An 18,161-nucleotide genomic window follows, 5' to 3' on the forward strand; every position below is an offset into this window, starting at 1 on the left:
ATTAAAACTCACACTCATGATTCACAATAAAAAGGATAATATATCCACCTTACTATTTGTTTGTGTTAGTTTTAAATTCAAGAGTTTTTGTTGTTTTTCAATGATTGCCAATTAATGACTTGAAACAATGAAGTGTTTCAACTTACTTGAGCATGAAGATGAATTGAGTCAGCTCCAAATGTACATGCACACAGCCATCAATGATGAGAAAAAATGAAAATGATTTCAGAGTGTGAGGAGCTGCTGTAAATATTAATTTCAGCTTTACTTTTTGATCACATAGGTTCATTTTAGGGCCATCAGAAGTAATTATTCCAACTGTGTTTCTTAGAAATCATACCTTCTCTGTCAGCTCGGTACAGCAGATTGCCCTAAATACTATGATAACCGTAAGCCTCAGCTACACTTACTGTGTAGAAGAAGCCTGTCACAGGTGCAAATCAGAACTGCAGCAAATTTAAAACACTTTGTTGGTGATTTTGAAAACAAAACACTGTGCTGAAATTGCCAAAGAACCCAAAACAAAACTGATTTAGAATAAAAAATGCTGTTTGAAAGTGCAGTCTTTTGCTTTAACATGTCTTTAGAGGTACACAATATAGTTTTAATAGGATGTTTCTTCAATCAATTTTCAATTTTATTTATAATGCCCAATATCACAAATCACAATTTGCCTCACAGGGCTTTACAGCATACGACATCCCTCTGTCCTTAAGACCCTCACAGCGGATAAGGAAACCCCCCCCCCCCCCCAAAAAAAAAACCCTTTAACGGGGAAAAAAAACGGTAGAAACCTCAGGAAGAGCAACTGAGGAGGGATCCCTCTTCCAGGACGGACAGACGTGCAATAGATGTCGTACAGAACAGATCAGAATAATAAATTAACAGTAATCCATATGACACAATGAGACAGAGAGAGAGAGAGAGAGAGAGAGAGAGAGAGAGAGAGAGAGATGCAGGTAATGACAGTAGCTTACAACAACATTAATGAAAGTAATAATATTATAGTTATAGTTCTGGCTACTGTGGTACAATATGTTGAAAGTATGTATTAATATCTGACAGTATACTTGTGTGACAATAGTCATATGTGTATAATAACAGTAGAAGTATGACTAATGACTAATGATGGCAGCAGCAGCAGCAGGAGGCATCTGGCAGGACCACGGCAGCAGCACAACCACACACGTCACGCTGTCCAGGCACCGCTGTGATATGAGTTAACCTGAGAGACAGTGGAGCACAAAGGCTCCGGAGAAGAAGCCGAGTTAGTGACATCCAGAATGGCCGAGTTAGCAAGATGCAGTAATAGGATGAGAGAGAGAGAGAGAGAGAGAGAGAGAGAGAGAGAGAGAGAGAGAAGGAGAGAAGGTGCCCGGTGTATTATAGGGGGGTCCTCCGGCAGACTAGGCCTAAGTCAGCCTAACTAGGGGCTGGTACAGGGCAAGCCTGAGCCAGCCCTAACTATAAGCTTTATCAAAGAGGAAAGTCTTAAGTCTAGTCTTAAATGTGGAGACGGTGTCTGCCTCCCGGACCGTAGCAGGAAGATGATTCCACAGGAGAGGAGCCTGATAGCTGAAGGCTCTGGCTCCTGATCTGCTTTTGGAGACTTTAGGGACCACGAGTAACCCTGCGTTCTCAGAGCGCAGTGTTCTGGTGGGATAATATGGCACTATGAGCTCTCTAAGATATGACAGAGCTTGACCATTTAGAGCTTTATAAGTTAACAGTAGGATTTTAAATTCAATTCTGGATTTTACAGGGAGCCAGTGCAGAGAAGCTAAAACAGGAGAAATATGATCTCGTTTCTTAGTTCCTGTTAGTACACGAGCTGCTGCATTCTGAATTAGCTGGAGAGTTTTTAAGGACTTACTAGAGCTACCTGATAATAGAGAGTTACAGTAATCCAGCCTTGAGGTAACAAAAGCGTGGACCAATTTTTCTGCATCTTTTCGGGTCAGGATAGGCCTAATTTTCGCAATATTACGCAGATGAAAAAATGCAGTCCGTGAGGTTTGCTTTAAATGAGAATTAAAAGACAAATCTTGATCAAATATTACTCCGAGGTTTCTTACGGTAGTGGTAGAGGCCAGAGCAATGCCATCTAGAGAAACTATGTCATCAGATAAAGAGTCTCTGAGTTGTTTGGGGCCAAGAACAATAACTTCAGTTTTGTCTGAATTTAACATCAGGAAATTGGTGCTCATCCAATTTTTTATGTCTTTAAGGCAGTTATGGAGTTTAGTTAATTGATTACTTTCTTCTGGCTTCATCGATAAATACAACTGTGTATCATCCGCATAACAATGGAAATTTATAGAGTGATTTCTAATGATGTTACCTAAAGGAAGCATATATAGAGTAAATAGGATTGGTCCGAGCACAGAACCTTGCGGAACTCCAAAACAAACTTTGGTACGTACGGATGATTCATTATGAACGTCAACAAATTGAAAACGATCAGATAAATAAGATTTAAAGTTTCTTATGAAAATGCATCTTAGGAGTCATAGTTAACATCTCTAGTTCAGTTTTTATGTACATAGGCTTGTATATTTTTGTCTTTTATTAAATAATCAGATGTTCTTTAAATGCAGTTGCTCATCTTTTCTACTGATGATTCAACTTGGATTCATCCGAGCCTTTAAAGTGCAGCGTTGGATGCAGAAAATAAACTTTTACCTCTGGAACCTTAAATGCCCAAAATATCTCCTCCCGCCTCAAAACTCTGTAACACGTCTGCTCAACAGATATCCAGACTTTTATACATTAATTTACATTTATTCAGTTAGAATATTATGCACAAGTAAATAAACACTCTCATCAAAGCTTGTCCTCGGGAAAGACCTAATGGCGTGCAATATGTGTGTGTCTGTGAGTGTGTGTGTGTGTGTGTATGAGAGAAAGCCTGCATGCATGGGTGCATGTATATGAGCTCTGCCTTGTATTTACTTGATCCAGCATTGCTCTGCTCCTCAGGGGGCTTGTCTCCTGGCTCTCCAGCAGAGTTAGAGCTGAGTTAATACTGGAGAGCGAGCGCTAACACAACTCAAGTCCAGGCAGTAAATCCTCCCTCGCAGCATTAGCTCCAGACAGAAGCTGTTTAGCACAAGCTTACAGTTATCAGGCAGGGCAGAGATTGAAGGCAGGATAAGCGGTGAAGCATTATTACATGATTGTAAGAGTAGCAGACCGGTAATTAGAGAGCGGACTTAAAGAACACTGATTGGAGGTGGTGTGGAGAGAGATTGATGTGAGGGCTGAGGGTGGAGAAAAGATGAATGGACAGAGGAGATGGAGAGCAGTTGAGCTAAGAAGCGCGGAGGTAAAGGGAAGAGTGGGAAGGGAGAACAGGAGCAGGAGCAGACAGGACCTTAGAGGTAGACTGAGGGGAGAAGTAGGTCAAGGCTAATTAGGGGGAGAGGTAACATACAGAAACAATTTAGCGCTGCAGATGGAGACTCAACTTGAGTGATACTGATACTTTTGGCTTGAATTTAATTGCACTTTCACTGCAGAGGTTTGTTTTGACACCAGTTTGCAGAAGAATAATTGAATGTTTACACGTTGCATGCCAGCCCATCCACGCACTCGCACACTGTCATGCAGCATAAGCTTGAAATCCTACACAGTTGTTTTTTATACAGATGTTGAACAGTAATCTAAAGCTTTTTTGACAACTCTGTTCTTTCTCTCCTTCCTCTCTCCCTCTTTTTACTGATCTTCTTTGTTGTTTGTTCTCTCTTGATCTTCTCTCCCTTGGATATTCACCACTGAAACACTGTGTTCCCACATTTCAATCTCTGCTGTATCTATATATGTTTTTGCCATTTTTATCTTCTGCGTCTTCCGTTTGATATCAACATGATCATGTGTTATTTTCGTTTTATTTATTTTACGTTGATCTCCTCTAAATCCTTAAAAAAACGACCTGCCCTGTCCTGTGTGTCTCATGTTATCGCTAACTCCAATGTCTTACTTGTTGTACCCATCTCTGTCCTCGCTGCTCCCATGTGTCTGCTCAGTTTTGGGGACGCTTCCCTCTCGTCTGCTTCCACCCTGGAGCACATCCCGTCCTCAGCCGTGGCGCGCCCTCGGCCCCTGGTCCGGCAGCAGAGCCTCCAACAGCCCCTCACTCACCAGCCTCCTCCGGGCCCTAACGACCCCCCAGTCACCTCACAGAGCCTGGGCCAGCTGCATACAGGCCCAGGCGGCGGGGGCCACCGTGGGGGCCCGCGGGGGGTCCGGGGGAGTCCGGCTGGAGCCTCCCGGTACAGAGGAACAGGGGCAGGCCGGTCAAGGTCAAATCCTGGCAGCTGGGATCACATGATGGAGCAGATCCGCAACAGAGGGCTGGATGTCAAGTCGTTCTTGTAAGTGTCATGACATTTTCTGCTCTGTGAAATGTTGCATGAGAAAAACGTGACAGGAGACACTACCTTTGCAAAACTTTAAATGGTGAAAAGTTGTTGAGGCTGCGCCCGAGACATTGATTCAAATCAGCTATGATCATTTTTTAGGGTGTAGCATGTGATGCATGTGTCAGATGTGTCAGATTTTTTCACATTATGCGCATTAATAGCTAGTCATGTCAGTGTGTCTGCCATCAGTAGTAGCAGTCTTCTCTCTCAGACACTCTATATTCTCTGTGAGTATGCTGCATAGTGATTTTTGGACGGCCTTTCAGTTCTGTTTGTCATCCTGTGTCTGTGTGTGTATGTTTGTTTGAGTTTGTGCACACTGGCAATTGAAAACAGACCACTGAATGCAGAGGTGTAGATCTTACATCTGAATAATGTCATATATTTAACGTGTATTGTATATATTGCAAATACTGAGTAACTCCAGAGGGTCTAATGAAAACCTAGTCTCACATAGCCAGACCTCCGCTGTGCCAGTGCTGGAGAAAGGTCTGGCTGAACCCATCAGGAGTCTGCACTAAAAAAACGCTCTGGGTTGTTTGTATTTCTTTAAACCAATTACAATTGTCTTGGGTGCAGTTAAGCCCAAGATGCAGCAACAGTGCCCTTGTAAAACATTGTTGGCAGGGAACTTGTTTTGGTGAAACATTTTCTCTTTGGGAAGTGAGCCCTGGCATTGTAAAAACTCTGCAAAAGTAAAAGTCACATAAAACATTAGCTCGGAAGTTTCACATGCAGCACCAAAACAAACTATGAAGATAGGTCTACATATGTAAGCTAGTTTCACGTAGCAACAGGGATTTTAAAAATGGTAACGTGCAGATGGCAGAACAGGAGGAGTTTTCATCTGGAAAATGGTGGCCAATGACAGGCTTATACTTATACCAGCAGTCCTCATCCTGTGTTTGACTGAAAAAAACACAAACTTGGGTTTAACTTGTCGAAAGTGCATTCATGAATTAAAGTGAATTTAAAAAGGTTTCGTGAAACCAGCCTTAACAAAATGGCTCCTCTGTTGCATGCGTGCATCTTCTCAGCATTCATGCATGGACTGCACAGTTGCAGTAACATGTAGGTGCTGTTGTAAGGTTATTTCCCTTTGTGGATCTTTTGTGTCTATATTCATGGCAATACAGCAGTATGGAGGAGCCATGAAACAACTTAAAGTCAAGATGAAATATTAAAAAAAACATTTTTAACCCTTTAAGATCATATACCTGGAAATTTTGTGCACCTATTTAACTGCATATGTGCACACACAAAAAAATCCATTTCTTTATATCATTGGTTCTCAAGTGGTGTGCTGTGATGCCGTGGGATTTTGTTATAACCCCACATTATCACTGCAATATGCAACTCGGCCTATACAAAAAATTATGATCGAATTTTTAATTGACTGTATCAGTATGTTGTGTGCACCGATTTCCTAGTAAAGAGGCAAACCCTAGCTAAAATATGTAATTTAATATAAGTTTTTTTATTTATTTTTTAGTTATTTAAAAAAAAAAAAACACTTAACAGGGAAATATTTGTTACTGCTTGAGCATGGGAATTATAAGTGTGTGACACATCAAAAGCCCTGATAGGCAGCCAGTGTGAGGGATGATAACATTTAAAAGGAGAAAGCTGTGAATGTGACAATGGATCCCTTTATTGTACAGAGCAAATTACAGCAAAGCTCCAGCGAAGACATCCTACCACCGGAGGAAAAGAGAAAAGAAAAATGTCAGTAGACAGAATCATGAAAGCTACCTGTCTTATTTTTTCTGTTTTTTTTCTTATGGCGTGATAAGAGTGTGAAATTTGGCACAGCAGTAGAGGGTCATGGGAGGATGCAAATGAAGCAATATTACTTCAATTGGCCAAATGGGGGCGCTATAGCAACCGATTGAAATTGCAAACTTTGAATGGGCATATCTCATGCCCCGTATGTCGTAGAGACATGAAACTTTGCACAGAGATGCCTCTCCTCATGAGGAACACATTAGATTCCATATCAGATTTTCTGCCATTTTGAATTTTTTGGGAAACACTTAAAATCAATCTCTTCCTAAGAAGTTTGACTGATCTGCATGAAACTCGGTGAACATAATCTAGGGACCAATATCTAAAGTTCCCTCTTGGCAAAAGTTGGGAAACTTACAAAAATTGAGCTTCTATAAGGCAATGAATATTGCAGAGGGCGTGGCTCATCACATAAAGGTGTTTAACATCTCAAGGGTTTCATCGATCACCACGCAGCTTTGTAGGCATATGACCACACATAATCTGAGGGGACCCCTCCATTATTGACCCCATCAAACAAAATGGGGGCGCTAGAGAGCTAATTTCTTATCTAGGCCTAACCGCCATATCGATTTTTACTAAACTTGGTAGATATGTAGAACAGGACGCCTCAAGGTGACTGGAGAAATTTAACTCTAATTGGCAACTGGGTGGCACTATAACAACAGAAAAATGCTTAAAAATGGCTAAAATGAGACCGATCACTGTGGCTCCCCCTGTGGCCAAATGTTGTTGTTTTTTTTCTAATTTTTGGTATGACTAAGTCATGGTATGGTATGCTGTACTCAATGGGTATGGACTTGTAGTGATAACACACATTATAGAAGCTATTTTGTACAGATATAAGTACAGGTGTGCCTTGAGATTTTGGCTCGCCCTTTGGGGTGCCTTGGGTACAAAAATCACTGACCAACCATTTTCAACCAATAATATCATGACGTCCACCCATCAATCAATCTGTAAGTTTCAGCTGTATGGAGCTAGAGCTAGCACGCTACTTCAGTTTGTATTCATTTACCCAAAATGCCATCATTATGGGCCATGGGTCAGAATTTATCCACTTGAGGAAAGTAGTATAAGTCTGCTCCAGATTATGTGCAAGGCATTTTAGCAGCCTCAGCCACTAACTTACATGGAGCAAACAATTGACAATGATGGATACCACTATTCTGTCTCTTGGACCATTGGGGCATTAATGTTATGACACACCCACTTTTTAATGATCAAACCTTTGCTTTAATTTCCAAAACAATGTGGCTGAGCCAAGGTCTAATTCATTCACTCATTAATCTCATTTATCCATCTCTCCTACTGGTTATCCTCTTGGTCTAATGGTGAGGGAGGTGTAGCTCATTGTTGCTCCATATCCTGCTAAACTCTAAGCCTGCCCATTTTTGATAGTATAATCAAATGCAAAGGATTTGATTTAAATCCCTCTTGTAACTGCACACTGCTCAAATATTCCATTTCATTGGAAAATACATCACAGTATAGAAGCTAAAGATGTTCTAATGTCCATTTCACTAGGACTCTAAACTGCTGGGCAGCATTGGAAAGTTGTCAAAATGCTAATTCCTAAAGAGATTGAACTTGTTGAATAAAAATGCATGAAGCATAATAGCTAAATAAACTGCATTTACACTTAAACTGCAGTTAGTGCACTGTAAGTCTCTACATGACACAGAATTGATCCAAAAAACGTTCAGTAACACATGATAAAATAACCACAACTAAACTGACCAGGGTTCAGAAGAAGTATTGTTTCACCCCACAGTTAGCAAAGATCTTTACAGTCTTTCTGACACCAGTGATTCTCCAATTCATCCACTGCTGAGTAGGACGGCTGCTGGTGTGCGAAGGCTACTGATTGTTTTGAGATGGTAAGCACGGAGAGCTCTCCTCCTCCGCTTGACTTGAATGATAGATTGCAGATGATGTGCTCCACAAAGCACCATCACGTAAACGCCCCGCCCCCCTCCCCTCCTGCCCGTGAACATAGACACTCACACACATCCACGCACACAGCTCCACACTCCTGCACTTTTTGCGTGTCTTCCCATTAACAGTGTCTCCGGGCCAGTGACCTCCCTGCCTATGTGAATCATCATTCAAATAAGGCTGGGCACATATATAGGGAGGTGGCATTGCCCATCGTCCCTGTCCTCATGAATCTCACTGAACCAAACACGTCAGTTGTTGACCCCGAGGGGGAAACACACTGTGGTGAGAGGGGATATCGTGTGATCAGTGGGGTATGAACAACCGAACGCAGCAGTTTCACCTTCCACGTGTGTCCATGCCTGTCACACATTGTGGCAACTGAGCCTCCCCGCGTACATTTCAGATCAATACAGGCGCTGTAGGTGGTAATGATTTCAGAGCCCTCCGGTTGGAGTGCGCGTGTCTTTTTTGGACATCTATACAAATCCATTCACCTTATCGACGAGCCTCATGTTGCTACTGTTTACACATCCCCAGTGGTCTCTCAAGTGCTAATGTGTTCCTCTTGTTGTCGATATTGCTCCAACAAACAGCCTCTTGTTAAGGAGGGAATGCACTACAGAAAGTGCATGCAGACTGGGAAATAAAATCAGAAGTGTGAGATATGGAGAGATGAGAGGAAGAAGATTTAAAGAAAAATATGGAGAAACTGATAAAAAAATAATCAGTCACAAGCAAAAAAGGACGACATATTGTTGGTGATCCTCTTGCTATCTGATTCTATTTATTCTATAATCGTATTGTAACTTAGTATCTGGTAGAGATGGGTCGATTTCCAGCTTTGCTGGTCTGTTCTGGTGTATGAGCTTAAACCGGTTTGATTTTATGCAAACCAGCTGAACCAACATTTGCCATGATGACATATTATTGCAAATTGAAAAGTAGCCTACATCAGCAACCTGTGCCAACAGAGTCACAGCGTTAAATCCGACTTGTATTGCATTAGTAAAAAGCAGTGTTACAACGTGATTAACATTGTAGTATGTTTATAACTGATCTCACTCCGAAGTTGAAATCGAAATCCAGCGCTTGCGCAGTGACTTGCGGTGTCATCGACAAAAACAGCTTTCCTCTAATCTCGGCATGATACGCGGCCAGTCGCTGTTAAGGTACAATGGCGCCCGGCAGCATCAGGGGGAAAGTTAAGGCAGTGAAAGTCAGAGGGTGGGATGGCTGGTGGATAGGTCCAACAAACACTGACTTTCACCCTGGAAAGCAGTGTTCGCATCCCTTAAGATTATAAAGCCAAAGCCTGTTCTTATTTCCTAAACCCAACCATGTGCTTTAGTTGTTGAAGGGGAAAAAAAAGGCGGTTCGCGGTGTTGTACTGACGTGGTGCATTTATTCTTGAAGAGACTGTATGTAAATGTAAATTTCCTGTAAAAACAGAAGTGTATCTTGAAAGAAGACGATGCATGTAACAGGCAGAACTTTACATGGCGTCCCAGAACGTCAACAACCAACGCACTCAGGGTACCTTTCACGTTGTATGTGGATGTGGAAAGAGGGTGGAGTGAGAATGTGTTGCTTTATATATTTACAAACAGATTTATGGAGCCACTAGTGTCTGACAGGCCATGAGCCAAGCACAGCAACTCGAAGGAGATTAAATTTCAGTAGAGATGGGAAGAGCACATTGTATTTGTTTACAAGAAAGGTTGTGTGTTTTTTGGGGTGGCAAGAGGAGACATGGCTGAGTTAGAAAAGTAAAACTGCAATAAAATGGCAACATTGTTAATTTGAAGCAGATAAAAGAGGTGTCCTAACTGGACGCAAGCGACATGATGCGACTTTTGTCCTGTTTCTATTTATTCCTGTCGCTTGCTTTGAAAGTGCCACAAACAGCTGATTTATGAAGAAATGAGGAATTGTCTACATAATACCGACTCATTTCATTACAAAATCTTAGATTAGGTGGCAGCTGGCTGGAAGGAGATTGCCAGGGAGCTCAAAGCTCGCTAATAACACGCAAGACTACTGTTGGCTATATAGTATGTAATTTTCAGTAAATATCACAATATAAAACATGGAAGATGGCAAAAAGGTTACCCACCCATCTTTTAAGCAGTTACATCTCAAGTCTGATCACAGCTGATGGGAATGTTGTTTGCTTACAGGATGTAACAGAAGTACATACTGAAAGAATTCAGTGTACACAGAGAGCTCAGATTTTACACAATGGGAAACAATAGTCTGACACTCATTTGCTGTGCAACACCTAATGGCAAAATTCAGTATGTCGGTCCAGTGTGATGTTTGGCTTAATATCAGATCGTTCTGAACATTTTTACATTGGTCCAACCCTAGTGTTTGGTTAATCTTGGCAGGGTTTAAGATGTTTTGATTGTGTTTTATTAGTGTTTCATATTGACACACGGTTCAAGGAACGCGACACCTATGTCTCAATTTGTTTTTTTGTTTGAGGAATTATCTCCATTCTCTGTGATTATGTAAGAACACACCCTCTGTCATTCATAACCTGGTCAAACCAACGTCTAAACCAGAATCTACAAGATAAAAATGGAAAATCATGATAACTGCTTTTTAATTATTCCTTAAAATTGGCAGCCAGCTGATGTTTACGGATGCAAGAAATGAGAAAAATCATGTTTGAATTGCCCTTTAAGAAATGACTGTGGTAAAGTAAATACACAAAGGTTGTCCTTGGAACAGCACGCTATGTTAGAGACTGTACAAAGGAAAGAAAAGAGCATTGTGGAGGCAAAGAGGACAGTATGAGAAGCCAGCATAGTGTACAATATGTGCCTACATGTGGGTTGTTATTTTAGGACTGTGAATTACAAGGTTAGTTGTGGGCAAATGTTCATTTGTTAAGGTCACCGTTTGCATGGCCTCTTGAATTCACGGTGCAGCATACTTCAGTGAGACGTAATTTAAATGACCTCAGGCATGTTTAGAGGGAGAATAACAGCTGAAAATCAACTTGATATGTTTCTTTGTTGCAGGTTTTTGTTAAGGCCACCTCAATTTTCATGGATTTCTTTCTGCTTTTTCTTCCTTTTTTTCCCTGCATGTCATTTCGATTGCCTCTATTTTTTTCCTCTCGGAAACAATTCCAATCCTTTTTTTAGGTTTCTGCATTTCTATTTTTACCACATTTATTTTTTGTCTAGGAAACAGATAACAGAGGATGATAAAGCCATGGAGGCATCAGTGGTTCTAAGCCTTCCTGTTAATGATGCTTATTTCAGCCAAACACATTTCTATGACGACCGTATCTACTGTGGATTAAAAAACACTTTAAAATGAGTGCGTTCCTGTGAGTACACAGTGTGCACTAATGCATTATATAACCTTACACACTGTGGCAATGAATTATAATAAGAAGCACCTTATGTATGTTTGTAACAGGTTATATATATCAAAGGTTAGCCCATGATGAATATCCCTGGTGTCATCCCCTGTATTTTAATTAGACACAGTATGCTCTAAAACTATTAATATTAGGAATGCATGAGGTACTCTGCTATGACCCATAAAGCATCATGTCAGTGTTAAAGAACTAAAGAAAAGCAAAATCATCTGATTCTGCAACAGAAGCTGCTCATGCTAATGCTACAGCATACAGAACATTAAGTCATGATGGGCACTGCGCATTATCCCAAATGTAAGAATAAGACTTTGTAGTAATTCAAAGGCTGGATGGCTTTTAATAGCACACTCAGAGAGGGTTGGTTAAGGTGGTGGCAAAGGAAAAAAACAGTCTTTAGATCTCGTTTCTGTGACAGCAAATCTATTTTCCTCTGACCTCTAATGTAGTCTTAGTTTCTAATACAAGAAAAGAGAAAAAATTTGCCGCACGGCTGAAGGTTGTGCATGAATTATTTGTGTAAAGGAGAATACTGATGATGGCAATGGCAGATTGTGTTTTCTGATTATATGAATCTATGTGCCAGATTAGAACATTTTCATTGAATTACTTAAAAGTATCATATTAGTATTAGTGTTAAAGGGACAGTTCACACGCAAAACAACAATACATATTTTTCCACTTACATATAATGCTATTTAACAGTCTAGATTTTTTTGGTGTGAGTTGCCAAGTGTTGGAGATATCAGCCGTAGAGACGTCTGTCCTCTCTTGAATGTAATGGAACTAGGTGGCACTCAGCTTGTGGTGCTCAAAGCACGAAAAAAAAAAAAATTGAAACACCAAACAGCAACGTCTCTTTCCAGAAATCATTACCAGAGGCCTGTACTATGAAATGCTACGCCGTTTCAGCTTACCCAGGATATCTTTTTGTTCTCTGGTTTGACTAACACTCGTTGTCTGGATAACTGGTACTACAAAGCTGGTTAAGTTAAGTTAAGTTCAGTCACTCTGGGTTTTCCTATCCAGCCATGAGCACGTTCATGTGATAGAGGAGTGACACCATATGGCTACTCCATATGATATGAGATGAAAAAGTACTGAAAATCTTAATGGTGTGTGATCCATCCATCCATTTTCATAACCGCTTATCCTCTTGAGGGTCGCGGAGGGGCCTATCCCAGCTGACATTGGGCGAGAGGTGGGGTACGCCCTGGACAGGTCACCAGACTATCACAGGGCTGACACATAAAGACAGACAACCATTCACACTCACATTCACACCTACAGGCAATTTAGAGTCACCAGTTAACCTGCATGTCTTTGGACTGTGGGAGGAAGCTGGAGTACCCGGAGAAAACCCACACTGACATGCAAACTCGGCACAGACGGGCCACCTCCTGGGATCAAACCAGGAACCCTCTTGCTGTGAGGCGACAGTGCTAACCATCACATCACCTTGCCGTCTGTGATGTGAACAATATTCTGTAATCTTATAACGGAAATGTAGAAATATTGAAAATGTTATCCAAAATGTAAACATCGGCCGAGTCTTAAATTATGTGTAGGTATCACTAGACTATAAGTGACATTAGTATAGAGTATTTTTTGCTGTTTAGGTGACAATGAATATGTCACATAAAACACTTTAAAGTAATGCCAGACAGGTTAATGCTACCAAATGAACAAGTAGAAAAGTAGACTAGTTAATGACTGACGAGGACTATCTGACCGAAATGTTGCACTGATACTAAGTGGAGCTGATTAACGGTGTGTTGATTATTTCACTGATAAAATATTATCTTTTTTTTTTTATTTATTTTTTTTTTACAGTTCTCACAACACAGATGTCTAATGTTATTTTGAGCTGCAGTGATGGAATCAGAGTGTAAAATATCAACACTATCACTGGGGACTAAAATAAACTCTGCATGTGTTAAGATCCTGCTAAATTTGTGAATTTAGTGTGTAAACGAGTAAAAAGAGAACCAGCTTCATAGCACTGAAAACCCAGAGTTAACCCTGTAGTTACCTCGCTAACTCCAAATCCTGCTTCGTAGTACAGGCCTCTGGTTGTTCAGGATAATCACAGACCTTGTTGTGAGCAGTTTCATGTAGGAACTATTTTCTTTCAACCAAACTACACCCTCCAACTGTATCCCCTGCAGAGGGAAGGAAATAAAGCAATGAAATCCAATGTTTTGACAGTAATAATCATCACCGATATTAACATTAAACCAGCTGTTTAAATAAAACAGTGAAATAGTTGGTACACAAAATGGCAAGACGTGCATGCAATAAAGTGTTACTAAAGTGTCAGATTAACAAAACCTGTGTAGTATTTTTAACTCACTCCATAGCACACAGGTCTGGTTGAGATGCACTGCAGTGTAAAGACTGAACATTTGTTAAGATGAAATAGTGTCCTCACAACAGTCTACCACCTTTCTCCCACTCTCTCTTTGTACGTGAAATGAATGTGTGCTGCGTGTGTTTCTGTCACTGCCCGTTTGTATTTTTTGTGTGTATGTGTGTGTGTCCGTCCCTGTGCCTATTTGTCTACACACCTGTGTGGTCTGGTGATGTCTTGTTTGTCTGTGTGTCCAGTGAGGGGAAGATGGTTGTTCTGTCTCTAGCAATCGGGCTGGCTGAACAGGATGACTTTGCCAACCTCCCAGATCTACAGGAAGCTCCGGCAAGCAAAGAGAACGAAACCACACCAGAAAAGAGGTAATGAGAGAAAGAGAGAGAAGAGTGATGATAAGACCTGATTAGTCTGGCCAGTAGCTGAGGTGGCTGTTTGTCATAGCGGAGAGGTACATAATGATGTAATGACATGCAATTTAAAGTGTTGCAAGACTATTTATCTCTTTTGTGTTGATGTAGTAGTCTTCACTGTAGGGTGACCTGAAAGATGAAAAAGTTTCAGTCTGAAATGGTGAAGTAAGTTTAATTTTACTCTTTTCAAAAACAGAAAAAATCTTAGCTGCTTAAAATGCTGCTTATTCTTATGACTTCACTTCTATTGACAGTTCTTCAAAATTGAGGTCCTGTCTACATGCATACAGATATTTTTTAAAACAGATATTTTACAACAGATAATTCTGTTCACACGGCCTTCGTTTTACAAAATATCTCCGTCCACACTAGAACCGAAAACAACTCCAGGGGCTCGCTGGTGTTAGCCATCCTCAGCAGTCTCCCTTCGTCACAAAGGTCAAAAAGTGAACAGGCTAACGTTGCCTTTTACAGAACACCTACTAGAGATCTTATTACCATTGATTCCCATTTGATTAGGGATGAAGGAGCTCACTTAAAGATACAATTGATGCTCGGGACATGCAAAAGATTTCCATCCAATCCTCACCGACAACAATCCCACTCTGGAAAGTGTCCCACCATCTGCTCATTCGCCCATCTGGTCCTGTTTGCGGCACACTATAAAGCATGGACGCTGAGGAGGAGCAAAACACTAGGTGCAGCAGAAAGCTTTGTTCGTAAGTAGAAAAGTAAAGTTGTCATTGGACCATGCAGCGTTAAGAAAACATTAACAAACTGATAGTCAGTTTCCAAATGCTTTATTTTACTCGTCCCCACAGATTCACAGTAATTGGAGTTTTGAAAAATCTGCACCTTAGAAGGTGTTTTGAAAAATCTACTCTAGTGACCTAAAACTTTGTTCGATTTCAGATTCAGATTTCACAATTTTATTATCAGAAACAAAAAAAAAATACAAGTACACTATTGAAAGCTAGCTATTGAAAGCTTGAGAATAGGGGCCGGGACATGCAGCAAATTGTATTTTAAAATGTGTTTATGAACACATTTTAAAATTTAGGGGAAAAAATTGCACATAATATGCAGTAACATTTGTAACCTACTCATCATAAGTGCTATATCGCAGGCAGCTTGACTTGCTTGAGTTTCTTGAAGACGCTTTACCTCTTATCCAAGAGGCTTCTTCAGTTCTGACTGACTGGTGTGGAGTCGCAGGCTTTAGGCCCTGTTTAGACGACAACGGTTTCTCTAAAAACAGAAAAGTCTGTCCTTTGCATTTTAAAAAACTTCTGCGTTTATATGACGACGTTATTGAAACGATCCCTGTTCACACGGAGCCGCAAAATCGACTGGAAACACTGCAGTATGCATGCCAGGCCAATGGGTGGCAGTGTAAATTTATGAAGCGCCTTCCTCTACAACGCGGTGATTACAAACCAAAACAAAGAAGACACAATTGCGAAAGCATGCACAGATAACTTTGTCTGGATGGACGACGAGGTGGAGTCGCTACAGTAACAGATCTACACTTCACTTCAGATCAACAGGGTGAGCAGCACAAACAGAGCTCAGCTTTGTTGTTGTGACGGTTGACTTTCTTGCGCATGCCTAATGACTGTAACTGTAATGCGCATGTGCGAAAAGTCTCTGTTTTCAGAGGAACTGCATATTGCAAGTTTACATGACAATGGAGAAGCTGCCGTTCCAAAAAATTGCACTCTGGAACCCGTTTTCAAAACGTTGCATTTTCAGGCACCCAAAACACTGCTGTCGTGTAAATGATCGGCCAAAACGCAACTGAAGCTTGCCGTTTTCAGTTGAAATCGTTGTCGTATAAACGGGACCTCAAACTCTGTGTGGGTGTGAACCCTTATAGAATTGTTGAGTTCACGTGTGACCTCAACAAGGTTTCCTAAGCAGAGGAGAGTCACATGTGACCTCAACGATGACCAACTGGCCATCATGTGTGTCATTAGGGTTGGATGGGTCCAGGTGTGAATGGGTGTTAAGTTGTTTGGGGAGGGATCGCAAGACTGCATTGTAGGTGGGTGATAAGTGGTGTCGTAGGCCACCTCCTCTGTTTATCAGTGGTCTGTTAGAACTGAAGAAGCCTCTTGGATGAGAAGTGAAAGGTCTTCAAGAAACTTAAGTCTAGTTGCCTACGATATTAAGATTACCATGACCTGGATGGCAGAGAATTTCTACCCTGGTGAAGAATTTCCCAGCCATTAGGGTGTTCATGCTTTAACATATTTTTGTAGTAATTGCCGCTTAAGACTCTTTTTGAAAACAGACACAGATAATGACTTTTTTACAGTGTTATCAATACCATTCAATACCAGTGGACCTCTGCAAACCACACTAAACCTCATACATTTAACTTTACATGTTTTACCCTCCATTGCATGTGGACAAGAGTTATCAAAAAGGAGAAGAAAATATCAGTTATCATCTGTATATGTGTAGACAGGGCCTTAGAGAATGTGTCCTTTGAAACAGTGGCACCTTTACCTCTGGTTTGCCTAAGCTCAATACTTTTTGGCAGTTTGGAAGATACTGTCCCTTCCCACTGATATTTTACAATCATCAGGAGAGAAGTTAAAGTGTAATAAAATATTTTACTCACATCTAATATCAACATGGCTTGATACCAGGGCTGTAGCCAGGATTTTAGTAATACTGACGTCCTGAGTGTCCCCATGGCAACCTACCCCATCTAACTATCCTCCTTTTTTATTTATTTAACTGTTAGATGTATCAAAGCCTTCTCTGCACTGCCAGAAATATAATTCTGGTGGAAATATCATCATGTGTAATCTACTGTTGATGTAATTATATGTTAAGTCTTCCTCAGGCCATTAAAACCCCCACATTCCCAGAAACAATACAAAGGACACGACCTTGGTGTTCTCAATGGTAGCTGTGGTCGTGTTTGAAACTGTTACCATGAACTATAATGTTACTGTGTGACTGAGCTATAGACTCTGGATTAGTCCTTTTTCCTTACGTTTGCTTCCTTTTGATTTTTGGTTCACCACATTTTCTTCCCGACTTCACATTTTCCGTCCTCTTGTTCCCGTTTTTCTCATGTCCTCTGTGTTCTCCATCCAGACCTTTTGTAAATCTGCTTGTCTGCAGCTCTTTGCTGTTTGATCTGCGAGTCGGTGGCACAGGAGAAGGGCACCCTCATTATTTAGTAGTAAGGCTCCTCACATGAAACACTCGTCTAAAAATATGCTAACCTCTCATCTACCAGTGATCTCAGAGCAGCTGTCAGAGACTAACACAATCTCTCAGCTGGTGAACAAAGGACTAGACCGGCTACCCTCTTATCACATCAGAGTGTTTGAGGGATAAAGTGCTTAACCCACTGTTTTGACACCAGCAGGCTGAGCAAAAACCTGGGTGTAGTCCCACATAACGCTGTATAGATTTTTAGGAGTTTTCTCCAATCCTCTCTGCAGTGCATCCAAGTGTGCCGCTCTAACTAGGTCATCTGTGAATCTTTGGTTGATGAAAAATAGCTTTCTGTCTCGGAAGAAAAGAACATTTGTCTTGTGTTTGATGTTACTGCAACAATTATGACCTTTTTATGCTTTTGAAATTTCATTTAAAATCTCTAGGAGTCAGTGGGGGGATGAGACCAGCTTACCTCCTGTCCCCCCCATCATCCTCTCTCCCTCTCCCCGTCTGCAGGTCTGTCAAGCACCTTACTCTAATCACAGCCAGCCAGCGAGCCTCTACCCCGAGGGGTCGCGTGGGCCAAGTCGTCTAGTGTCCTTCCACAACTAATAACAGCTCTCCATCATCATCTCTGTCCGTCTCTCTCATCTCTGTGTCTCTGT

General features: G+C 41.1%; 1 protein-coding gene across 3 annotated transcripts in view; it reads left to right on the top strand.

Moving 5' to 3' along the window:
* The window catches only part of syt7b (synaptotagmin VIIb), a 158,536-nt gene that overhangs the window by 103,642 nt on the left and 36,733 nt on the right, over positions 1-18,161 (top strand). For 2 of the 3 annotated variants that reach the window (XM_033628611.2, XM_078175317.1), the window contains 2 exons: positions 4,026-4,373; positions 14,146-14,268. In XM_033628611.2, coding sequence (XP_033484502.2) covers positions 4,026-4,373; positions 14,146-14,268 — 471 coding nt within the window. The remainder of the gene's footprint in view (positions 1-4,025; positions 4,374-14,145; positions 14,269-18,161) is intronic. The other variant, XM_078175312.1, reaches the window with a different exon arrangement.

This window comes from Epinephelus lanceolatus, chromosome 2 (genome assembly GCF_041903045.1).
Source record: "Epinephelus lanceolatus isolate andai-2023 chromosome 2, ASM4190304v1, whole genome shotgun sequence".
NCBI classification, from domain to species: Eukaryota; Metazoa; Chordata; class Actinopteri; order Perciformes; family Serranidae; genus Epinephelus; species Epinephelus lanceolatus.